This window comes from Pieris napi, chromosome 13 (genome assembly GCF_905475465.1).
Source record: "Pieris napi chromosome 13, ilPieNapi1.2, whole genome shotgun sequence".
NCBI classification, from domain to species: Eukaryota; Metazoa; Arthropoda; class Insecta; order Lepidoptera; family Pieridae; genus Pieris; species Pieris napi.
Window position 1 is genome coordinate 9,137,656 of NC_062246.1, and position 26,679 is coordinate 9,164,334.

Genomic DNA, 26,679 nt, shown 5'->3' on the forward strand with positions numbered 1-26,679 from the left:
TTTGGTACGCCAATTTATGGTTTTGACGTTTGATACTAAATAAAATATTCACGATACGGAAGAACATTGAATACTATTAAAATTTATAATTAATTAAATGATATTAATCTGTGCGCGAAGGACGTAATGTGATATTTGGAAAATTGCAAATAGCCGAAACATGTCGTACAACTTTCACTTTTTATATCGCGTCAATTCAGACCCGATATTTCGTAAACAGTTTCAACTGGTTCCGTGGTGTAGTGGTTATCACATCTGCTTTACACGCAGAAGGCCGCCAGTTCGATCCTGGCCGGAATCATATCTTTTTACTTTTTATTTTTAAAGCGGCATTATTTTTGTACAATTTTAATTATGTAATGGAAGAAATAAATACATTTATATTTAAAATGTATAAAAATAGAATTAAGTATAATAAAGCATGCCCTCTCACAACATTGCTGTGCCTAACCAAAGTTCTTATTGTAACAAAATTATAACATGTCACCTGTAAAGTATACAATAAAGATTTGACTTTGACTTTTTTATTTAACTTTGCTCGCATTGTGCTATATTTAAACATAAACACTATCATATTTTAACGCCATTGAAACGCACGGGCAATTGCTAATAAAAATAATAATAAATTACTTGAATCAATAGAAACATTATACAAAAAAAAAATTCTTGCTCAGACACGGTATTTTTTCTCTTCAACAGTATAAGTATGCCAATGTATCAATATACCTTTAAAAGCGCAGACAGCGTTTCATCATCACCCTTAGTAGCCAACTCGTGTACTGTACTGGGGTCTAGTAGCAATGTTTCATCTTGCTCATCACCCGTTGCGTCATTTACGTCCTCACTTTCTACTTGGTCTGTTGACATCTGTCAAAAATAGATTTAATAAATGGTCCCGTCAATTTATATATTTTTTAAAAGGTATTAATAACAATTAAAAAAAACAAAAGCAATTAAATATAATCAGAAAAAGCAAATATGAAACTCATTAATAAGAGTGAGTCTCTCTCTCAGAATTCTTTGGGTAAAATTTAAGGTCCGAGGTAAGCGCTAAGTATGATTTCTATATGTTAAATACGTAAGAAATTTGACTGTATATGGTAAACATTCATGTTCAGTTTATGATACCCCTGTACGAATTTTATTTTATTTGCTCCACAAGTGCATTTTATTCTAAAAAGACTTAGATTTTATTTAACTAGAACTCGTAACGTTTTAAAACAATAATTTCCATACACAAAATAATCGTCGTACATGTAACATAAAGTAGATCGACTCATTTGTTATGATATATTGTACTATTATAACAAATTTTAGACGATGCACAAAATTCTTTAATGTTGCCACTTTAGTCGGCGCCTTAATGAATTAGTTATAGGATATAGGTATTGATTTTGAGTTCTATCTTATTAAAAAAGTTAAGTTATAACTGTTAAGATATATACGTAATAACAATGTGGAAAATACATAAATATTAAAAGTATTAAATCCAAAAGCTAGTAATAATTATATTCTAAAAACGTACCAAATCATTTAATTCATCCACTTCTGGTTCTGTGGGTACTGAGTCTGCCCGGCTCAGTTCCAACAAAGCGCGTAGAACTCTTCTGTCCCTCGGCCATGGAGTCGTCATCTCTCCATTCACCAGCTCAGGCATTATGCTTTCTAGGGTGGACGGTTCCACTACAAAATAAATTAAACTATTTTCTTTCTTCTACCTTTATAATAATTGACTTTGTTAACGATAAAATAAGACGGTAGGTGTTTCATAAAACGAATAATATTTATTATGGTGATGCATATATTGTGACAGGGGTTTTGTTACACTATACACTGATTAAATAATATATGAAATTTTTAGTGGTAGAATATTTATTTGTAAATAAAAATAAATCAGTGCCACTACAACCTTTTTACGTCTGGGATTTAGATTTCTGTATATATTTTATGATCATTTGTCAATCTAATAGGCATGTAGGTGATCAGCGTCCTGTGCATGATCGACGCCGTCGACTTTTTGGGTCTAAGTCAAGCCGGTTTCCTCACGATGTTTTCCTTCACCGTTCGAGCGAATGTTTAATGCGCACATAGAATGAAAGTCCACTGGTGCAAAGCCGGGAGTGAACCTACGAGCTCAGGGATGAGAGTTGCACGCTGAAGTGGCTTCAACAGCCACAGGTAGGCCAACACTGATGCTGTATTATTTGTAATATTTTAATTAAAAACCTACTACTTAGGTACCATTCAATCACCATCTTACTCAGGACAAAGAAGAATGTTTAAACCATAATTTAAATACAAGTATAATGATTAAATTGTCTTTTTTGTTCTGCTATTATTTAATCTAAACTCATTCAAACTATTGCGGATTACCTTGAGCAAACAAGAGTCCTTCATAAATCCTAAACACAATTCAAAGACCGCTATCACTATTTTAACAAAACATAAGCTAACAAATTTAGAGTCAAATGTTCCTAAAGTTCACTGCGTATTGTAAAGTAAAATCAATTCCCTTTAAGTGCGTAATAACATTCCTCTTTGCTGGAAATAGTTTTCCTGGTATTGAGGCAGTTTTCCTTAAACATCACTCAAATCAAAATCCAATTGTCACCGCAACAGGAAGTCATAGTTTGGTATATATTTAGTGTAAACAGACTAATAATAACCTTGTCTAAAAATATTAATTGCAAAAAAAAAATATATCACTATTTAATATTTGTTTTAATCAACCTCCCAATAGGCATCATTTCAGCGGCTGATTTATGTATATTTGCTTGATAAAACCCCAGAACTCGCTACTTTAGGATTATATGTTAGGTGATTACATATACCACAAAAAATATGTATATATGTATATAATATAACAAGAAAGAAGATATTTTAGTATTAAACAAATTGAGATGTGTGTTTTTAATTGACAATACATACTCGACACGGATTCCTTGCTCTCAGATTCTGGATCTAAATCTTTATCTTCTGCCTTCGAGTCATTCTGAAATTAGTCAATTATACTTTAATTAACGAATTGCACAGATAATATGTTATAAAAATATACATAATTCATAAATAATATAATTGTTCAACAAGTAATAAACTTAACTAAATATATAAATTTTAAACATAGGTTAATGTGAAAGAACGATGTACTTATTTGTATAACATTTTATTAAAATTAAGTATATTTTTTTCATAATCCGAATATTATTATCTCGTGACAATAAATACAAATTATTTAGGAAAAAACCCAAAGTGAAAAAAATTCTCTTCACCTGCACATCCGTCTCCATCTCTCGGACTAGATCTGTCTCTCTCTTCAAAGCCAGTTCCACATCACAGCCAGAGTCCAGAATCCACAGCAATATTAGTGTGTGAAGGTTTAGTACATCATCTTCGCTGAAAACAAAAATATTAATTAGTGAATAACATTTTGTTGATTTACGAATAAAAGCTTTTGATTACAGCAACATCCACAAAATTACTAAAACAATAACTTTAACCAACAATAAGCCCATTAAGTTGCTGTCCCCAACTTTTATGTTATTTTAATAATGTCTCTGAAACGGTATATTATACTAGACTTTCTGAGTGACTCTTAAAATGCATAGAGCTTATATTTCTTTCTATACTAATATTATAAAGAGGAAAGATTTGTATGTATGTTTGTAAGAATAATAAAAATATTATTATTATTATTAACAAATTGGCTCAAAAAGTACTGGACCAATTTTAAAAATTCTTTCACCATTTGAATGCTACATTATCACTGATTAATATAGACTATTTTTATTATAAAAAAATAAGGATTTCTACTAAAATTACGATAATTATATCCAAGGTGTAAAAAAAAACCTATAAAATAACTTTCATCGCATGTGCTGCGAAAACGATTGATAATAGAACAAAAAAGTGTTCCACAATATAGAACATATCAATATTTACAATTTTTTTAAAAAGTAAATGTCCACCCGTGCTTATCTGGTACGGGCACCTAGTCGTTGATAATTTCATAAGGACCTTTAAAAATCTAACTAATAAATACCTTGCTATCTTGGGAAAATTATGGGATATTATTTCATTTTAATTAAATTTGTAATGATTAAAAGCACTTACTTGTTCTTATTTTTCTTCTGTGATGATAAATGTTGTTCGAGGTAGGTCATGTGATAAACATAATTGTGAATTTCAAGAGCGGTCAGTCTGAAAGTAGTAGATTATGATTATGAAAAATTACAATAATATAACTATGTTAAATTAAAATTGGCAACCTAAATTCATGCATTTAAAGTAGCATGAATCATCAAGGTCATTTATGATTTTTAGTTTTCAAAAGTCAATCAAGAAAAGTCAAACTAAAATCCATTTTGAAAACGAAACTATGGATCGTTTAGCTTCATCGGGATTAATATCTTCTCTATGCCAATAACAATAAAAAGATTCCCTTTGAAATAAAACATTATTTACCTGTGTTTTTTAGTTAATAAATAAAGAAGTGAGAAGCTTGAATATTAATTTTACCTTTTAGCAAGTAGCGTATAATACATAGCGACCGCCGCGTGTCCGTCCGCAACGCAGCACAAGTAACGTCGCGTGCAATGCTTTACATCCAACAGCCATGACGCGAAAGAATGATGAAATATTGATAGATAGCCCGTTGCACGCTCCATTACCAGGATTCTAAAAAAATATATCATTGGTATACCTAACTGTACTCGAGGAAGTAGACATTTTTTGAGTCAATATATATATATTTTGTATGTCTGCACATGCAGTGTAACCTAGTGGCTTAAATCTGAGGCCCAGACCTAAGATAGTTGTAGCGCCATTGATGTTATCCCTGAGTAACTATAATTATTTTCAAAATATTAAAAAAATAAGGCCACAAGAAGATAACAGAAGAGTTATATATTATTCTACATAATAAATAAGTCATTATAATTAATCAAAATACACATTCATTTTTAAAGAAAAAAAATTACGTCCAACCAATCACGAACGGTAATATGTTCATAGAACTGTCATTAGACTTACCGTCGCAAGAGATGCAGCCTTCGATTGAAGTCCTCTCTTGTGACACTGTACTCCTTTGTAAGAAGGCATTTGTATAACATCTCTTCCGTTACACCGCAACGTGCCGCTAACAGCACGTCGAGAAGCATTCGTACCTGGAAAATACCTATAGATATAGATAGATATACCATAAAAACCAGCTTAAAGCGATTTTCGAAAAATATATCCTAAGGGGAACATATAATAAATCGCGTTTTTGATTGAGTTTAATTTTAAGAGACTTCGTTGGCATAAGTTTGGGATATGGGTAATTCGACCCTTATCCTGTCAAACTAAAGGAGTTGTTTCAATAGCTGGAATAAAATAGCTTAGATTTAAATAGATTAATAAATAGTACCATCATTTATTTTAGAGGAGAGTTTATTGCCAGTTCTTCTCTTCCGTTCTACGCCCTTGATTTGAGCACTGGCAGTAAATGTAAATTAGAAGCATTTCATATATATTTATTTTTTGACGTTCATATGTGTACATTTTGTTACCTATATGAATAAATGACACGTAACTTAACGATCAATAAATTACACTAGAAAAAATTTAAGAACATATTACCTTAGTAAACCTCCGACCGTGAAACAATCTCTGCGCCAGCCACAGATACAATCCATTTAGAGTTCCAGGAATTTCCCTTATTTCGCGCAAAGCTATGAAACCGTCAGCAACGCCATCTAGTACCTGAAAAGAAAACATTTATGTAGTGACTGAATTCTTTTCACTGGTCTTTTTTCGGACTCAATTTCTATATCTGTTTCTGAATCATCTTTTATTTCTTTAGAGGCGAGTAAGTGATCAGCCTTCTGTGCCTAACACACCATTAAGTCTGGCGTTTTCCTACACCGAATGAACGAGTATTTAATACCAATTGGTGCAATTGGGACTGGTGACTTGTAATAACAGGTTTTCCCAACCTTTTTCAAGCACCAGTCTCTCAGTATAATACATAGCTTTAAGCTTATTGTCAAGTTTATTATTATTATTAATTAATTAAATTAAATTATTAATTAATTAAATATTAATTAATTAAATTAAATTAAAAAACATTTTTTTTGTGCAGGTCAGTCGAACGCATGGCTCGGGTCTAGCTTCGAGGCCAACACTAAATGGTTTTATTAATTACCTTCTCCAAGTACAATAGGCAACCGTCGCTCTTGATCCTGAGGTGGTCTAGAGCCGCCGCTGCCGCAGCAGCTGCTGTTGAATCACTTGACACGCGGCTTCTGTAATATATGTAGGAATTTCAATAGTTTCTTTTCTTCAGAGGAAGCCAATTTTTTTTTTTAGCTTTTATTTAATTGAATACTATAGGAGACATTGGTTTTTAAATAATTACGCAACAAAATAGCGGTAAGCGTACATTTCAGATGAGTCAGAATAATTAATAGATTCGTTTTTTTTTTCTACAACATTTGGAATGGAACATTACGATCTAGCCTAGCTTAAGACTAATAAGTAATTTAAGTCTAACCTAATTTACTAATAAGGTTTTTTAACATAAGAAAGTGTCCACTAACACTACTTACAGACTCTATTAAAGGGAAGACACTCTGTTCTTGTGTGCTATTTTTGCACTCACTGTTTAGCACCTAATACTAACGTGCACTAAGACTAGATTTGTTATTAAATAATAATAAATTAAGTTTGCAAATCTTACTAAAATATGGCATAATATATTACAATAATATGATACACCATGTATTGAACCGTACCGTAATCTTGGTTCGCTGTCCAGTCGCGCGAGCACGTACCGTTGTACGTCAGCGGAGACGTGTGCACGCTGAAGTTCATCTAAAGTTATCTTGCGAAAACCTACAAAATAAGTTAGTTATTTAATAAAATCACTTGAATAAACTTTTACTAATCCAGATATAAAACTTATTTATCATAAAAATAACCTAAGTTCACGTAAAGTATAAATTTAGAGGGGTTTTCTATCTAATATATAAAATTCTTGTGTCACAATGTTCGTTCCCATACTCCTCCGAACGGCCCGACCGATTCTTATGAATTTTTTTTATGCATATTCAGTAAGCCTGAGAATCGGCTACTATCTATCTTTTAACCCCTAAGTGATAACGGGTGTCAACCCCAATTTATTTGTTTTTGTTTTTTTATGATACATCGTACATAAATACATACAACCCCTTATTTTCACCCCTCTACGATCAACCCCTATTTTTATTATAGTAGATAGTTATTTTTATTGAACAAAAAAATGTTTCCTAGAAATAATATATATGTCAAAACAACATTTGCCGGGTCAGCTAGTTTTTATCTAAAATTTAACTTCATCGATTTATTTGTACTAATCTACATAAATCACCCTATATTATTACTTTCTTAAACATTTACCTGTGAACATCTTAGTGAGATGCCGTGAGTGTCGTCTCGCAGTGGCGACCAATAAAAGCCAATGTGGCAACAAGTGTTGGTGTCGCGATAATAATGCCCCCACGCTACATTCATTCTCCGATTTTCCTGAAAATATTAATCTATCAATAAGAAATACAATAGTTAAGATATGTTAGAAAAATATAACACTGTTTCTGTGTTCCTAAAATCATAAACCTCTTGTTTCCCCAGAAATTGAACCCGTTTCTTTCGAATGTAATGGAGTCAATCAAATAAAAGTGTTTTGGTTTAAAGACAGAATTCACCTAAATTAAGTCGAAATCAATTTTGGTTAATTCATAAAACAATCAAAGTATGTGTTTAGATAATAAATGTATATACAGCTCTTCTTAAGTCTTATGTGAGTATAAATCTTACCATTACCCCCTTCATCGATACCGTCCACCAGCAAAAACAAACACTGTTTCGGAGGGTCAATTTCCAGCAACGGAAATAGTATAGCCTTTTTGAAGCACTCATCGGGATTTTTCTCTAAATTCTGAGGCAACAACGCCTGTTGTATCTCACAGTCCGACAACAGTTTGTCGTAATAGGCGTTCGATATTAATGTCCGTGGACTTATTGGTAGCGTGGGAATTGGGGGGGGAGCTTCTTCTGCTTGTGAACGCTAAAAGGAAAAGCATTCTCTTAAAACGGTTTAATATTGTATCTATAAATATATATCTATATATCTGAAAATTATTAATTTTTTTACCAATTTTTAATATTATATTCATGCCAATAGACTTAATTTTTTACTAGCTAAAGTAAAAATAGCATGACGGATTTTAATAAAGATACATATTTTATATATTTTACAGAACAAGGTTAAAAAAAAAAGAACGGGGTGCACTCCGGGAGTGCCGGCAGAAGTGAAAACATGAATATTAACGTTGTGCATTTTTAATATTTTGGAATGGCTAGGGAATAATTTTGCACGAATTGCTTTAATTATCAGTATAAAAGTACTATCATTTATGTGGTAGAATATAATATTTATTTATTGCGCTATCGTACACAAACATGACAATTTATATTACATATAAATACGCCGCGCCAGCTGTCTACTCTCCATCCGTTTTACGAATTTTCGATCAGGTTACGTGTCTTGATGACAGTTTAACATTTTTTACCCATTTCAAAAAATGTGTACAACGCCGCTAAAGAAGTTTTCACTTCAAAAACTATTACGAAAAACTTGTTTATTAATGTCACATCGCTTGAGAATCTTCTTGACTTCTATTCAATACTCAGAGAATGAAAACTATCGAGAACTTTTCTTAATTCTTATAGATTGCTAAATTAAGTAACTTTCCACAACCAAAATTTATCTAGAAGAATTCACCAACCTTTTTCTCTAACAACTTCTCCAAATCCGTCTGCGGATCATCCTTAACGGGGTGAACTATATTGGTATACTCCGGCAATTCCTCCGTCTTCTTCGGCGACTCCGGTTTCAGATCCGTTTTATTCGGATAACGGAAATTCGCGACCGGTATTCTCGATTTCGGTGGTGAATCCGGTTTCTTCTCTTCGGTGTCCGTAGACAGGCTCTTTTGAAGCAGAGTTGGTTTCTTCTCGTTCAACGGCTCGGAACTTTGGCGTAAGAGGCGAGAATTTCTTGACTCCTTTGACTGTCTCTGCGATATATTTCTTAAAAACACGTTTTCGTGGTTCGCGTAGAGTCGAAAGTCGTCGTCGTGGAAGGGGTTCGTTGGTTTTATGTTTGATTTCGGTAAAACTTCTGGTACCTGTAGATGAGGCGAATTTATTAATTGTTTCCGGTGTTTTGAGTCTCGCGATAATGCACCGATTATTTCCATAAGGTAAACCAAAGTAAGGCCAACACACAAACAATTACGATGTACATTTTACAGCTATTTATTGCGGTTAAAAAAAACTAGTGGCGCTAGAACCTTTAGTCTTCAGGCCTCAGTATTTGTTTCGAGATCATTTGATTTTTCTAATAGGCAAGTAGGTGATCCTTCAGTCAGGACAGCGTGTGTCAGGTGATCCATCCTGACACACGCTGTCGACTTCTAAGGCTAGCTGGTTTTTACACGATATTTTTCTTCATCATATGCGCTCATGACAGAAAGTCCATTGATGCAAAGTTCGAACCTACCACCTCAGGAATACAAATGCTGCTCCATAAAATGAGTATGAACTAACGTATCGTTTAACTATTATATATATTTTACACGCAATGATAACTAAAAAAAACTGCCTACCTGACTTTAGTACTTACATCATTTCCATCCGCCATACAATCCATATAAGAGTCTTGCTCGTGCAGTCTATCTATGGTCTTATTTCTCCTACTGCTGCCCACGTCATCATCGTCAGTGCGATCTGGAAATATGGTAAAAGTCCATTTTTATTTGGATAACTCAATCCTTTAATCTGTGAAGACCAGGCCATAGTTACACCAGCTGGGTACTAAAAGTTTTTTGACATTAATACGCTCGTCACATCACTTTTTCTATACAAATTTGTGTGTCTGCTTTAAATCATATAGATAATGTCTTTGCCTGTTAAAAAAAGTAATGATCTTGACCGTTCTTTATATAATATATAATTAAAATATACATAATTTAAATTAAAAAAATATTTTTTTAGAATTCTGACCAGCTAAGAACTTTAATTTTTTTATATAAAGCTTTGCTAAACTTCCTATAAAAACTAGTTAACCTATACTAAACTATTTCAGAACCGATAAATTTAAATTAATACCTTCACTATCCCCCAAAAGTGGTTTAGAACTATCCTCCGTGTCTTCGCCCATCTCTCGAAATCTTTGTATTAAATTTTCTTCTGAATTATGCCTGAAATTAATTAAATTTTACTAGAACCTTTCCGAATTTCTATAAAATTAAAAAAAAAATCCCTAGATACGGTCGGCAATATTTCTATAATTATTATTTTTTTGTAGAATTGCAGCTATTTCTAAAAACCTGATCCAGTAATTGTAACATTTTTTAAGAATCAATTGTTCGTCTACGTCATACGAATAAACAAAAGAATGGTAAGAAGTTCAAAAACATTCATTTGTTTTGACAGTTATAAGGACAAATCATACAATTTATGGTTTATAGTAGGTACGTTTACATTAGATGTTATATTACTTAGATTTTAGACAGACCAATCTACTTCTGAGCGAGATATGGGATCTTTTTGCATCATTATGGGACCTGTATTAATCCGAACAACTCTGAACACGGCTCTGAGTGTTCAGATTAATACCTGCAGCTGAGTTTCATCATCAGACACATCACCTCCACGTCTGTCGTTGCACAACTGAGCGTTATTTAAGGCAGTTTTTGCCGGCACACGCGACTACTACTATATGGAACCAGCTACCCACTGAATTATTTCCAAACCAAATCGACTTAGGGTCTTTCATGAAAAGAGCGTATCAATTCCTCGGCAACGCAATAGCGAGCCCTCTGGCATTCAGTGTCCATGGGCGGCGGTAGTACTTAACATCAGATGATGATTTTTCTTTTTTTTCTGCTCTAAGTGCCAACAAATTTCTGTAATTTTATTTTATTTTATTGTGTGCTTTTACTATCGTATATGTTTTAATTGTATTTTTTAATTTCTTTTTAAATTTTTTTGTGAAACTTATGCTTACATTAATTGTCACACATTTTAGATGTGAGATTTTGTAAAATAATTAGTAATTTTAGTACTGTGTGTGATGTCGTAAGCTTAATAACTAAATAAATAAATAAACGAGCCTCCTCCCCGTTTGCACCCTGTTTTATATAAAAAAGAAAACCCTACCTGTTATTCAACATACGCTGATCATCTTTAGGCGACTGATCTCTATCGGATTGTTTCGCGTGTGACGAATGACTGAGTATTTGCATCGCAAGTGAACGAACAAATTCGCCAGGGCGCTGTATTTCTTCACCGGGTGCCTGTTAAATTAAACAATAAGTAGCAAATAAATATATTGGCCAAAGTACCGTCATGCTTTTCCCCACCTCGCAATATCTGTGGGGTGAGAATGTTAAAAGAAGAAGAGGAGAGGATGAATGGTACGTTCCGTTTGATGATGATGATGATATTAATATATCCCTAATGGGAAAGGCAAAGGACTTTGGTCCATCGTTCCGTTTGATTGTTAATCAACAGCATGTCAAATACGACATGATATGTCATATTACGTCCGTTTGTCCAATCACAAACAAATGAACGTTCTTCTCTATGGTTTTACTTTCTCACCAGCCACTTACTTACTTTTTTAGCCAGGTAACATGTCCAGATTATTTATTTTTTTAAGGTAGCCAACAGCTTTTATAAAAATTTCAAAACCAAATGTAACTTGAACTGTGATGTTTTCGCTGTGCAGTATTTGGAGGAATTCACTAGTTACTAAGGTCATATTATATACAAATTGAAAATGGTAATAACGTAATTGACTTAATTAACATGAACGGCATACAATTTTTGTAGGCCTTTGTTTATTAAAAATGTCAAATCCAGAAAATAAATCATTATACTGGCCACATTATATTTATTTGGCCGTTATTTTTATGTGTATTAACCGAGATAAGAGTAGTGTTTATTCTATTCGTCTATGCCTCAAATAACCTGTGAAGACAAAGCTTATAAGTGAGTTTTTAATGCATACCTGTAAGAAATGTCTAGCCAAAAGTCTTCTATTCAATGCGCGTTGTTGCCTCGCCTGCGGCCCTGGACCTGGTTGACTTAACTCTTGACATATCGCCGTCTTTCCGCTTCCGGCGTCACCTGAAATACATACAATTGTAGTATATACCTTATTTATATTGTTCTAATCGAACTCTTTTAATTGTTTTCTTTTTGTATATAATAGGCTTAAACCAATACGCCATCATGGTGTTAGAGATAATTAAATTTCCAACTTATCAGGAAACAAATTTTTAGGTAAAGGCAAAAATATTTTTCCTAACAAATAGGCTAAGAAATAGGTAATATACTAAAAAAAAATAAAAAATAATGCCTTTAATTTCCTAAATTTTATACCACTTCGTTACATTTATCGAAAAACAAATAACGTAACATACAAATTATAAGGGATGCAACGGGCGGCCTTATAGCTAAGAAGGGCTCTCGAAAAAAACTAAAGAAATAAATATGATGGGTAAAGTGCAAGAAGTGCATAACCAAATCTTATATTAGTAGGAACCCCCTTCACAGGTATGAGATTATGATATGGACACTTTGGAAATAAGACTACTGACCTAGAATCAACGCTCCACATGTCTTACTAACTGCCCTTTGTTCCAGGCAATACGCTATCTTTTGAAAAACCCACTCTCTACAGAAGAAACGTCTTTTGTCTGTTGATATAGACGTCTCGCTCACACGCTGCGATGAAGAGGACTTGCGAAAGGGACGACTAGAATCCTTTTCCGCCCGCGGTGCTATCGGGCTTAGCGGTGTACCTTCAAAAAAGGAAAAGATGAAATCATTTTGCCAAAATTATAGTATACAATACTTGAAATAGTAAAAAATAAGCTGTATATTAACAGGTTTATTTTAAAAATATTGTTAGGGAGCTTGGGGATCTGATAGAAAACGCCGTAGATCTCTTCAAGGGTTTTTTTTTAAGAACTCAACGAGGAACTTATTTACACTAAAAAGACGCAAGTTACGCCCAGAAATACACTAATTATGACACATAAAATTCTGTCACTAAAATTACTTTAATTATGCGCACTTCACATAGTACCTATCACTTGTCTACACTATTCGCACTTTATCTCTTCGATGTTAATCTCTGAAAACGGGTTTAAACTGTACCACTCGAATAAATCGAGAAACATTTATGTCAGCCCTTCGTAACAATATATTTATTAGTGCCGTCCAACTTTTAACCAACTATAATATATAATAATATAAAAAAAATTAAACATTTGCCATTTATTAACTTACCACCATCAAAATCAAAATCCCGTTCTTTCTCCTTGTCCCTATCTCGCTCTCTCCTATCAATAAAGCCACGATGTCTGTCAGTCGGCGTTCGATCGTGTCCACGAGTGGTCACTTCGTTGAGAGGTAGAGATCTGTAAAAGTAAAATAAATAAAACCGATTACGGTTATATAAGTAGTATTGGTACCATGAAGCTCAATGCAGTTAATAACACAAACTAATCAAAAAAAAGGCTACGTTTTATATGGACGGAGAGGCATAATACAAAATTTCACTTATATTCGACATTCCACAGATTCACGTCGTACATAAGGTGTTTATGTCGCAGACAGCTAGTTTAATTAGCCGTTCAATCAATAGCCTAGCCTCTTTCTAAGGAGCGCCGTTTAACTAGGGGTTTGAATTTAGCAATTTTGCCGCGTACCACCACTAGGGGGTAATAATTAAATCCGGGATATATCCGGGCTTTCCGGACAATTGAGATTGGCCACCAGTACTTCGGAAGTACTTTATGATAATTTTGTTATAACGTCGGGTATTCACAGGCTACTATAGTAGAAAAATCTCGAAAGTTGCTTGTTTAGTTCCAAATATGCCCACAAAGAGCTGCTCAAATTTAATTTTATTTAATTTACCAATTCGACCTAGGGTTCTTCAAGAAAAGAGCGTACCAAGTCTTAAAAAGCCGGCAGTACACTTGCGAGCCTTCTAGCAATGTGAGTGTCCATGGGCGGAGGAATCTGTTATTAGGTATCACCTAACAACAGATGAGCCCGTTTGCCTCCCATTACATATAAAAACTATAAAATACAACATTTATGACTATTATACTATAACTTTAACATCCTCAACCCCTAGTTTATACTAAATGTGTCCACCAGATTGATCAATAAAAGAGTTGCAGTTACACCCTTGGCTTAAATCACTAGGAGTCTACAGAAACTGCACTAACCTCAAGTTAACTCTATGTTCCGCCTGCCTCACCGCGGAATGCCGATGCTGTTGTTGTCGTATACTGACTTGATTCTGACGTAAATAGGCCTCCACCTAAAATACATAATTTCGGTAAGGCTAAGATATAAACACAAAAAAGTGAGTGCCTATAAATAGACATTAAATTAATTATTACTAAGGTAAAAGCCCCAATAGATGATCATGTACCAGTATATGATCACTCCATGTACCTATATTTGTTAATATAGATATATACAAATTGAAAATATACAAAATTGTATTTTTACAATTAAAATAATTTAAAATTAAAAAATATATAAATTATAAAATACTAATATTTCATAAATTCCCTTTACGAAATTTTAATTCTAAAAATTGACTTTCGTATTTTTTAATCGGTCTCAATCATTCTCTCCCTTTTCTTCGACAAAATCCCTGCACATCTTCGTGACGCTAATATTATTATTATTGTGTTTCATCCGTAAAAATTTTACCCTCATGCGCCTAAAGAAGTTTCACTTCAAAAACTTTATCTGTAATTTTTCGCCACATACCTTTCCCTCGGTAGGATCCCTTTGCGTTCTCCTCCTAGTCTCTTCTTTTCTCCTACCCTCCCTTTTCTCCATCTTCTCCAGTCTACTCTCCTGCGACGCATTTAGAATTTGAACATTTCCTCCATGATTGTAATTTAAGGGATCAAAATCCCGGGGTTTAGGTTTTTTCTTTATCTGTTTCGGTGCGACCTGACTGTATATAGGTTGTGACATCTTATCCTAACTTTGGTAGATATATAATTTGGTTAATTGACGTAATTATCTAGAGGAACGTCTATCACAATTGTGAGACTGGTCGGGGCGGCTTTGCAGCGTCATGACACCTGCAACAAAGACAATGTATATTACTATCTAGCCATTTATAACGTCAGATTACTACGAGTTGTTCGAATGTTCTCGAAGTCGGACAGATAGACGGATAATTTACGATTAAATCTAAAATATTAAATATGACGTAGAGAAGAAATAAATGAACTTAGAAATCTTGTGTTAATCAGTTAGTAACTTGTGTCAAAGTTTTCATTTTCTGAATACAAGTTCCGTCTCTGATGACGTAGTAAAGTTATACTTTTTGTTTAAAACAGGTGTTACAATATTTCACTACGACTACATATTTATTTAGTTATAGTTAAAGCACAGTAAACTGTCCAAAGACTAAGATAAAATTATAAACTTCAAAAACAGTCAAAACCAATTATATAATGCAGCAGCTAAGTTAAAAGAAGTTCTATTGGACATGGACGCTCTATGAAGGAGCCGTAAGGCATGACGAAATGTGGCCTAGAAAATCTTTTCATGGTTTACCTTAAGCTTCAGCATAAGATAACACACACACTACAATATAATATAAACATATTACATTTCAGATACCAAATTTATCAGATTATATCATAAAATTTAATTAACAGCTTAAACTTTGATGAAATTTAAATCATTCATACATCAATCAAGTTATCTACACATAGATAACGAAATATTTGTGTTGCACACACAAACTAATTTTCAATTAAACTATTTTACTCATTTGGGGAATGGGTAAATGAATTAAAAACTGGCAACATCTACACATCGATTGTAAAATTAAATAAACCAAACAAAAAATACACTCGGAAACATTCTCGATAAAACGCGAGTTTTTACAAGTCGGTTAACATTTTTTTAAGCAAAGCGTCTCCAAGTTTTCACAAAAGGCCATTCAAGCCTCGGCGTCATTCAAGTGCCTGGATGCGTGCTTCTTTTTAATATTAAAACTAGCTTTTATGTCTCTTATGTAGGTTTATACTGCACTTATGTTACTAGAAGGTAATGTTCGACTTATTTTAAAAAGTCGCTCAATAAAATAAATCTTTATGTTACAAAAATAATCGATTTTTATTAATTCATTTAAGTGAGAGAGTTTGAATACTTTTAGATTACTTTATATGTATCATCATGAAAAGTTATAGGTTTAAAATGGAACAGTGTCTTCTTAATTTCACCAACAATTCGTCGTTTCACAAACTTATCGTTTCTTTTTCTTTTCTTAAAAAGCCTTATGAAGGATAAGACAAAAGCTAACGTGTTCAAATTGTATTCATATAGTATAGTTTGCAAATTTTAGTCATAACCCCATGACAATATTGAAAGCTAATTTCAATGTATCACACCTGTATCTTCAAATTCTTCAAGCACTAAGGTTAAACACCTTTGTGATTTTTTTTTTGTTTTCTGTACTTTTAGTTTATCTATATTAAGCAATAATAAATAAAAAAAATCTGAAATAATATTAAAGTGGTGTATGTATTAAAAAAATATTCTATGGTCTACGTATCAGCCGCCTCTATGGTTCCTATTACAATTTGACAAACAGTTAAAGGTTCTGTCACACTGCTCGCTCTTCCAAATTGATGTAAAAAAGCATTTTAACATTGTGCTTGATAGAACTGTCATTATTTATGCAATAATCAAACAAAATTCAATAATAAAAATAACTTATTAATAAAGATATAGCCGTTTTTAAAACACGAAAAATAATGCAATTAAATGAATCTGTTTATAAAAATTGCGCTATGTATAAAAAAAGTACGTTCGTTAAGAAGCGGTGTAAACATAACACAAAACCTATTTATATATCTAATGGGATTACATGATCCGATCAAGGTTACGTATAATAAGATGAGAGGATGTCAGCTGTCTCTTGAATAATTAATAAAGGTCTAATCCTTATTCAGATGAATATATTAGCTTGAAGAGTTTGTCTATAGGCTTCGAATTACAAAATAGGGGTGACGATATAAGATTTTTATGACGTCAGATCAGTACGATCAGTACTAGCGCTAGAGAATTATTCAAAAGCTAAAAAAGAATGTAACAGTGCCTCTTGTGGAATACTTAGATTATGCAAATATGCGACTCAGGAGCAGAAAGTAAAATTAAAAAGAAAAACGATTACGCGTTTCTTTTTAATCAACAAACAAAACATTAAATCCAAATAACAGAACAGAGGTATGCTCCCACAAATATACACTAATGTTTAAGGGGAAGGTGCGGTTAGCTACTCCTAATACCGATGATTTACAGCGCAACCCAAGACAATGTTAGAGAAGCAATACAATGGAGAATAAATAAAAAGGAAAAAAGAACGACATAAGTTAAAAAACCTTTAATGGCGCTAAAATATAGGTGTGGACAAATGTGGTACAAGAATTGTGCTGCTGCTCCAGAGCCTAAAGGAGGATCCTCGTCCAGTCTAACCACTGATTGGCCCGAATGCCCCAATGGCTAAGGTCGTGAAGTTGTAAATCCTTAGCGGCAGAAATAACTTCGTTAGTGCGTGACGTCATCCGAGTGGTTGTGAGTGATTGTAGCCGTAAAATGTAGGTGTCGCTACAATACTTACAATTATCCAATGTTCACAAATAAATTGATATTACAAATTATACGCAACCAAAACTACTTTTGGTTTACTTTGCTATTCTGTTAAACTCTATAACCTAACATAAGTTTTGTATTACGCAAAATAATAATATATATTTACGTACAAATTAAGTGATCCAGTAAGTGATAAATTAAATGAGGGTAAATCCCAAAAAAACAAATATATTTATATTACTTCAATTAAACTATTACAATTATTTAACTTAATTTAATATTGACCATTGAATCGCCCCGATTACTAATTTGAGGATATGACCAACCCGATATGAGATATCGAGCTTTTATAATTTCGTCAGAGGGGTGCAAGTATTGCTTATGCGGAACAAGGGAACAACATCTACACAATTTTGTTATTCTAAGATTTTCCTCATCCAGGAGACGGTCTCCTCCATCTTTTTCCACCCTATTTTATCTTTCGCTATCAGTACCAAATTTTTTGCCACCATTTCAATCTCGTCGAACCATCTTTCTATCTGCCCTTGTTTCTCTGTTCTATTAGGGCTGTCTATTCGGCTAAATTTTTAGACCTCCGTCCATCTGTAAAACGTACCATGTTCATCTCCATTTTAATGAAGTTGACAATGACAATAACCTTTAGCATTTTGCGATATCACTTTATGAGAGCTTATTTAGTATACTATGTTAAAGTATATTCATATTTTCGTTTAGCTCCAAAAACATTCCCACGGAGGGCTTCTATAGTTTTCTATACAAAACGTTATTGTTTTGTTTCTTACGTTTATACGTTCGATCTTAAGGCCGATTTACATTATCTTAGTGTTTAGGAGAGTGCTTTAGTACAACTTGAAAGGCAAGTTCTTTAGCGTAGCGTTTACTAAAGCAAGTAGCGTTTACATGTTTCAACTAAAGTACTATCCTAAAGCACTCTCCTAAACACTAAGATAATGTAAATCGGCCTTTACGTATTGTTCGTGTATGGGTACTAGATTCAGAGTCTTCATTCAGGGTCTCTAGCTTACATAAGTCAGATTTCGCCATATCTGTTTCATTATATAGCCAAATAAACTTTATTTTGTATTATGTACTACAATTTACGCTCACCAAGCAGGAAGTGGCCCTCACTGCCTACACCAAAATCCACTCAAACCTTACAATTTCCAACATAAACCTACTTGTTCTCGAAATAAAATCTAAATTCGCTTGATAAACAAATTAAAACCAACTTCCTTCTTCATCTCAATTGTCGGAAGCTGTTAATAACGGTTTCAATTAATTCTGGACGATAAAACTATGCAGGTAAGGTCCAAAGTCCTTTAAGCTCGCGCTTACCATACAAAGAAAACATTTCGTAGGCCTAACTTAATTTCTATTACGTGTCCCACAGTAATGTTTTTCAAGTAACGAACGAACGCTATAAAGTCAATAATGCTTTAACGCGAACTAAAGCTTATTTCCGAGCTTTTGTGTGTCATGTTATTAATTAGTGAGAAGACAAAACAATTATCATAAAAATGCAAGATCGGCTTAGGGAGCGTTCAAATATTACGTAAAGAATTTTGAAGAATTGAAGAATTCTGGGTGTTTCCCTCTTGTAAAATGTGTTACGCGTTATGGTAACTTTTAGGTATAAAGAGTCACTGGGTAATCACGAAACGTTTTACTTTTAAGTACAGAAAAACGTTACGCGTTACTTAGGTGGGGGGGGTGTCAATAATCGCCAAAAATTGCGTGACGTAATACTTGAACGTTCCCTCCGTTAACTCCCTTACAGTCTATTGCATGGTCACTGACTAAGGATTCAGAGAGACATTTAGAACTATTAATAATTTATAATTTTGGTGGCAGCGGTAATATTAGTCTTGATTTGTAAAAGAATGAATAAGATATTCATTAGACGAATTGGATATTTTTCTTAAGAAATAAATTTTAAACACAGTATTGTAATACAAAACCAAACCACTTTTACAAATGATTTAACGCTTTTACAAAATACGTGCAATCTTTTCGTAGACTGTATAAAATAATAACCGTACTCAGTTACGTCTGCCTATTGTAAAATGAATATACATTTCATAAATCGCCAACAAGCTCCAGTTTTTCCTTTTTCCACGCAGACACGCTTATTCCGAAACAAAGGCCCCACTTCGTTTAAGTGTTCCGAAGGCACTTTGTTCCGTGCCTAAACACTACCATCGCTGTTTTCTACGCGTGTAATTTTACGTGTAAAGGTGCTCAGTGTAAATAAAAATAAAAAAATGTGTGCGTGTACTAGGTGTACACACTTAAGAAGTGAAACTACTTTATGACCTTATTTTTCGAAAAATTATCTACTATATGCAACTTTACAGAAATTGGTTAAATAAAGTTAAATTAGATAAAGTTTAACAAAAGGTTTTTATTATCATAGACATCAATACAAATACAATTATTTCATTTTAACTTATTACTGTACTACTATGTAGTACTAAGATTATTACAGAATTTCATTAATTGTAATAGAATTATTAGTATTACTATCATTGGTATCGTTATTATATATTTTTGTTACTAATGGCTTCGAATCTCTTCGGATCAACCGTGGTAAGGACAAGAAAAAGATGGCGCGTAACCGAAAAATGTGACAAATGTGTGTAAATTTTTTTCCAACGCCGATAAAGAAGTTTGACTTCAAAAAGCAACATGGCGCGTAACCTGCTACAAAATATCTCCCATACGTCGATAAAGAAGTTTCACTTCAAAAGATGGCGAGTAACGGAAAAATGTGACGCGTAACGAAAAAATGTTACACTAAATTTTTTTCCAACCCCGATAAAGAAGTTTCACTTCAATAATGTCATTTAAATAAGTAATAACACTTTGTTTACATTACCATATGAAACAGAAGAAAATTATATGTGTATATTTATTAAGTTTTTCTATAGGACAGCAAACCTATGGAAACTCTTAATGACAATGGGGTCGCGAGTGCGGTGCCGGCCTTTTAAAGTGTTTACACTTAATATAAGAATACATGCACAGGTTAAGAAATTCATCTTCGTCGTTTCTTTAATAACAATTTAACATAAAAAAGCGGAGATCTAGATGAAAAGAAAGAGTATAATATATTTAATACTGTTAACTGTTAATTATAATAAACGATGTACATTAATAAAACTTTATATCGTTAAAACCAATTTTATCTTTAAAAAAATGTACACCATTAAGACACGTCGATAATAATATTATCTGCCTACTTTATAAGGCTTTAACACTAAGTAACCGGAACTTAAAAGGAAATAGTCCTTTCCGGTTTACCAAAACAATATTTAAATTAATTGTAGCTATGCAAATTAATTACAAATTGCACTTATGCTTCCTTATCGGCATACCTACCAAAATAGGTAATCTAAAATAACAGTTTATATAACTTTTGTAAGATAAAAAGAGGTCTCAAAATTATAAAAATATTGTTATGCTTAGTAAAAAAAATAAAAAAGATATGATTCCGGCCAGGATCGAACTGGCGGCCTTCTGCGTGTAAAGCAGATGTGATAACCACTACACCACGGAACCAGTTACGATAGAGTCCGAAATTTTGAATTATATCATGAAATGTATTACGTCATTATATATTTTCATAACAGTACTTTCTCAGTGTCTTATCTCGCGTGGTATTTCGATACACAATATTAACTAATGCTTGTTGTATTATGATATCGCTATATTTTTAAATTTATAAGCTTGCTACTACTTTATAATAGCCACTGCTGCAATTACTCAATATTTGCGCACATAATGATAAATTAGTCACTACAAAACTTTAACATAATTTATACTTCAGGTTCAGAATAAGAGCAAAACAGAACAAAGCTTAGTTTTGTCAATTAATTTTTTTTTTATAGAAGAGGGCAGGAGACTTACCCGTTGTTAAGCGATACCGCCGCCCATGGACACTCTCCAGCCAGCCTTTTAAGAATTGGTACGCTCTTTGCTTGAAGGAACTCAAAGTACTCAGGAGTCATTTAAAATTTTACACTTAAGTAACAAATCTAGTAAACCCGTAAGTGTGTTTTTGAAAGAATTAAAAAATAAAAATATCCTTTATTTCGGACAAGTTCCTTTTTCTTACATACATCAATCAATAAAAAACAAACTTATGACCGTTTGCTGATCCCGACAAAGACCTCCTCCAGACCCTTCTATTCTGCCCTTACTCGCTCCTCTTGATATCTTATCTTCCCATCTCTTATACTGTCTGCCTTTTTTTCTTTTTTCCAGTTATTGGGTACCAACCCATTATATTTTTACTCCACTTTTCAGCTCCTCGCAAGGTGTCCTGTCCATCTCCACTCGTCCTATCGAATACTCTTTGTAATGTCCTCTATCCTTGTCATGTCATTTTAACATTACGTTAATATTTATTAATTTGGATTCCATTTAATAAAGGAAGGAATGACCTAACACCTATCTGCAGGCTTTTCCAGTAAAAAGAAGGAGTCTTTACCCAAAATAGGGTCATTCGGAAGCCAGCCTGTGTACACATAAATTAAAAATCCTTATTTAAATCGCCATAACTTTTGAATAGTGAATGAGGCTAATGCATTGAGATGTATACCAACTCCAAACTCGGCTCTAATAAAGTTGAAAACAATAGCGATGCATTGCCAACAATAACCAGTAGAGATGGGCCATATATCGATGTTATATAAATTCTTGCTCCTGTTTTTTAATACCTATCCATAGATAGTGCGACTCACATCCCTGACTCTGGTCTCATGGCCTGTTCAGCTGCTGTGCACCAATGGACTTTTCTATGTGCGTATAAAATTCGCTCAGTGAAGAAGAACGTGAGGAAACCGGCATAGAAGACTATAAATAAATATATATAATATATGTTGAGATATGTTCGTGTCTATTGTGCTCGCACTTTACTCACATGACGCCCGCAATGATGATGTCCATATCGATTGTTTCCGACACATATTATATATAATAATAAAAATAATTTAAAAACGTGTGTGTACTTATGTACACACCTTAGAAGTTATACTTCTTTGGCGTAACAAGATAAAATCTTTTCAAAAAAATTATTCTACATTGGTAGAAAAAACACTAACAATAGAAAAAACTAAAAAGTTCACTAAAGCTAACTTTAGGGTGTAGGTTTTTTGTTACGATGCGCGCATCGTAACACAATTTACTCTCATCATTTTTCCCAAACGCGCTAAAAGAAGTATAACTTCCATAATACATAGTAAGTCTTGTCTATTAGAAAAAACAAAGCATCACGAAACTAATACAGAAAGGCCCAGACTTAAAAGGTCGGTCTTCATTCACATTAGACAGGCGAAGGTTAGATTTTGCATATAAATGCCACTTCGACTCCCACCAATTTAACAATATTTTTCTACTAAAATATGTGTTCTTAAGACAGTAAAAAGTATGGCCAAGCGATCAGCAAAATCACTCAACAAAATTAAGCTTCAATAATGTACACAAGGACAATGTTACCATATCATCAAAAATACCTCGAATCCACTTAACACCAGATGAGCTTTATGCCCGTTTGACCTTCCGCTTTTTTAAGGGCATACATAATAAATACCTAGCTCTTTTTCAATCATATCCTTTAACGTAACGTGACAAACACAAAAACATTGCAATATCTAACTAGATACAGGTACGTACATGTCTTATCGCGACATTGCGAACAATGAGTCTCTATCCTATTTTCGATAAACTCAAATTCAGGAAACACTTATCATGTGGTCTTATTAATAATAATTTAAATGATCGTCAATCTCATACCCTCCTTACAAATGATAAGCAAATTAAAAACAAATCGGGCGAACAAAGTAATTTTGAAAAAATATTTAGAAATTGTTTATTAATACTTATGCCGTTTTTGTGTACACATATAACACATACATAAAGGCTGTATGCGACAGGAGGAAATCCAAAAGCCCCATCCACACGCTTGACAAACAATGGCAAACAGCCAACAGCAAACAGCAAACACGGACGTGTGGATGGGTGTTTGTCGTTGTTTGCCTGTTTGTGTTTGTGTTGGGCAGTGTTCGGCATCGGTGTCGGTTTTAGTTGCCAGATCAAAGGATGTTTGGCAAACAGTTTGCTACGTATCCACACGTTTGGCAGCGATCAGTATGCGCGCGAGCTTGCGGGAGGCGGACGTATTTACTTGCTACACTTTTTCAATTAAAGCCCAAATAATAAAGTCTAAAGCAGTACCTTGTACGATTTCTATGTATTTTAATCATCCACCATCGTCTTTGCTTTCTTCTTTTTTCTTTCTCTTGCTTTAATTTACGTATAATAAAAATATGTCAACCCGAAAGTAATAGCTGCCACAAGCTCGTCGTCCGCCATGTTTGCCGATTCGGAATGTTATGAACGTTCGCCAAGCATGTGGATGGCTGTTTGTGTTGGGTGATTGTGGTTGGTGTTTGGGACTTCGTTTGCTGTTTGCGGTGTTTGTGACAAACAGCCAGCGTGTGGATGCCCCATTATACATTAAATAGGCTTCTTATTTATATTGAGGTTATATTATATAAATACTTATAAAAATATCTGATAAAGTAATAAACTTTACAGTTCTGCCTTGCGATTCTGTAATTCACGTTTCGAAATCTCACAGCGGTTTTCGCAGCGGCGGTCGCGCTCAAATCAGTCGTGAAGCAGTCATTTTATGATTTGGCATTCTGATAAGGAGGGAGCTTGTAGTTTATTGTCTATCAGAATGCCAAATCGTAAAATGACTGCTTCACGACTGATTTGAGCGCGACCGCCACTGTGTGAGTTCGAAAAGTGAGTTACAGAATAGCAAGGCAGTTCTTTTAAAATATCTTATCTTTATTTGCTATAATTAATGTGATAACAATAATTCTGCATAAAAACTAATATAAATCCAAACCATATTATACAAAGACGATAAGTCAAGATCAAGAACGGAAAGCATAAAAAAACCCCTAAAAATATCATAATCATAACCCGACAACGTGTAGGCGTTTATGAATCCTGTAAATAAAAATATCAATAAACTTTTGACCGACATACCACTATTCCGGTATGTTATAATAAACCTATTATTATTTTAAAACATACATAAGCCATATTATTATGATAGACAAAGTTAAATAAAATAATCCAAAGAATGAACCACAAAGAAACAGATTAAAACATTTTACTAGAAGTTAACCCCCCTAATATTAAATTTATAATTGTATGAACAAATTAATAATGGAAAATATCTTTAATTATGAAACAGGTAATACAGCAATCATTAATTAGTAGTTATAATCCTTTTTAAAAATACTGACGTTCTAGAATCCGTGCCGTCAAACGTCAATAGCGTGAATCTCTTTTCTAGAGCTCTCAATACGAGATAAACCCGATTACGTATAATATACTCTCAGACAGGTTCAAAAAATTACGTCAGACTGCAAAAATCATAAATATCGATACCACACCATCCCTACTGACCATAGTTCAAAATTTGAATGGTTTCTTCATTCCATTATGGCGGAGCTCATTTCCCGCACTTTGCACAGGCGGTTGAAATTAAAAAATCCTCATGTATCGCGGCCGCAAACGCTATTTCAGACGCTTTTGTATATTTAATACGTAACTGTGTGCTTTTTTACGCGTACGGAATGAAAAGGACTTTATTCGGTGTCAATTTGGGTTGAGCTCTAGTTTATGGTTTGTCAATCGTCGGTAATGTTTGCTTGTAACATTATCTTTGCTCTTCTATTATTTAAACGTTAATTAATCTGATAATGAATCCAAAGGTTTCGGTTAATATAATTATGAAAGAACAGAGTCTAGGTAAAAGCGCGTTTGAGCAATAAAAATCTTATTATCAACCCGTTACCACGAGCGAACTAATAGATATGTTTAATTAATTAGACATTTGTGTAGGAAAGAGACTCAAAAGTATTTTCTAGATAAATTACGATTTATTGGCTAAAATTATTTTTTACACATTTACATTTGATAGTTTACCGGCTTATTTCAATTACCGAAAAAGTAAAAAATCAGCTCAATACAAAATAAAAGGATCTCAAACCAATATCTAAGATCTTGCTAATGGTCACGGCCATCATATCCATTTCATTCTCCAAAAGCTTGAGTACCCCATAAGTTTATTAAACCAATCTACCACACATGAATTAATTACTATTGTCGAAAATACATCTAGCTAAAATGAACTCTATGGCATTAGTACTAAAATCTAGTTACGGTAAAACGTTTATTACAACCACATGTGGGAATATTTAGGTTACGTAAAGCGTAATTATAATAGGCGTACAATACCGTTGAGATATGAGGAAGCTGTTGCTTTATAGTCAGCCTCATTGGGGCAGTCTTCATCTAATCTAATATAGTTTTAACTCATTTTGGCTTCCGTTTGCCTGCATTATACGAACTACTTTAAAATAGTTTCATCATATCATTTATTGCTACAGTATTGTAAAGGAATAGTACATTTTTAAAAGCTTGGTAGATATAGAATTACTATTATAGTATAATACTCCTAGCGTACCCGACAGATGTTGTCCTGCGATTAGGATATTAAACAAGTATGAAAGTACCGACTGCAGCGCCAACTGCCGAGCTGATTTGTGAATCTAAATTCTAAACCATCTAGGGCACCATCCAAACGCATACAAAAAATACTTTCAAATCGGTTAACCCATTTAAGACGAGTTCAGTGACATACACACGTTCAGTATATTTATATATATAAAGATAATATTATATGTATTTAAACAAACCTCTGAGTTTAGAATTAAGTTGCAAAGTTTACACCTATGATACATAAACAATTTTAAAAATAAGTTTAGGTCTTTCAAGTACATTAATTTAATTCCTAATTATATTTAAAATAATTGTTATTAAATCGACTACAAGTACCTATCT

The 26,679-nt window shown here is 33.3% G+C and overlaps 1 protein-coding gene and 2 non-coding genes across 3 annotated transcripts in view; 1 reads left to right on the forward strand and 2 right to left on the reverse strand.

The window, feature by feature from the left end:
- LOC125055021 (ankyrin repeat domain-containing protein 50) overlaps positions 1-26,679 on the reverse strand; it is a 54,566-nt gene that overhangs the window by 12,383 nt on the left and 15,504 nt on the right. Inside the window, exons 2-22 of the mRNA XM_047657215.1 lie at positions 14,884-15,206; positions 14,328-14,422; positions 13,378-13,508; positions 12,684-12,887; positions 12,092-12,210; positions 11,239-11,375; positions 10,186-10,277; positions 9,701-9,804; positions 8,802-9,203; positions 7,831-8,080; positions 7,414-7,539; positions 6,771-6,870; positions 6,182-6,281; positions 5,617-5,739; positions 5,029-5,162; positions 4,516-4,674; positions 4,111-4,197; positions 3,270-3,393; positions 2,929-2,992; positions 1,526-1,683; positions 727-867 (exon numbers count right to left, since the gene is read on the reverse strand). Coding sequence (XP_047513171.1) covers positions 727-867; positions 1,526-1,683; positions 2,929-2,992; positions 3,270-3,393; positions 4,111-4,197; positions 4,516-4,674; positions 5,029-5,162; positions 5,617-5,739; positions 6,182-6,281; positions 6,771-6,870; positions 7,414-7,539; positions 7,831-8,080; positions 8,802-9,203; positions 9,701-9,804; positions 10,186-10,277; positions 11,239-11,375; positions 12,092-12,210; positions 12,684-12,887; positions 13,378-13,508; positions 14,328-14,422; positions 14,884-15,096 — 3,063 coding nt within the window. The 5' untranslated portion in view covers positions 15,097-15,206. The remainder of the gene's footprint in view (positions 1-726; positions 868-1,525; positions 1,684-2,928; positions 2,993-3,269; positions 3,394-4,110; positions 4,198-4,515; positions 4,675-5,028; positions 5,163-5,616; positions 5,740-6,181; positions 6,282-6,770; positions 6,871-7,413; positions 7,540-7,830; positions 8,081-8,801; positions 9,204-9,700; positions 9,805-10,185; positions 10,278-11,238; positions 11,376-12,091; positions 12,211-12,683; positions 12,888-13,377; positions 13,509-14,327; positions 14,423-14,883; positions 15,207-26,679) is intronic.
- Trnav-uac lies at positions 229-301 on the forward strand. The gene has a single exon. It is a non-coding gene; the product is annotated as a tRNA-Val (tRNA).
- Trnav-uac lies at positions 21,240-21,312 on the reverse strand. The gene has a single exon. It is a non-coding gene; the product is annotated as a tRNA-Val (tRNA).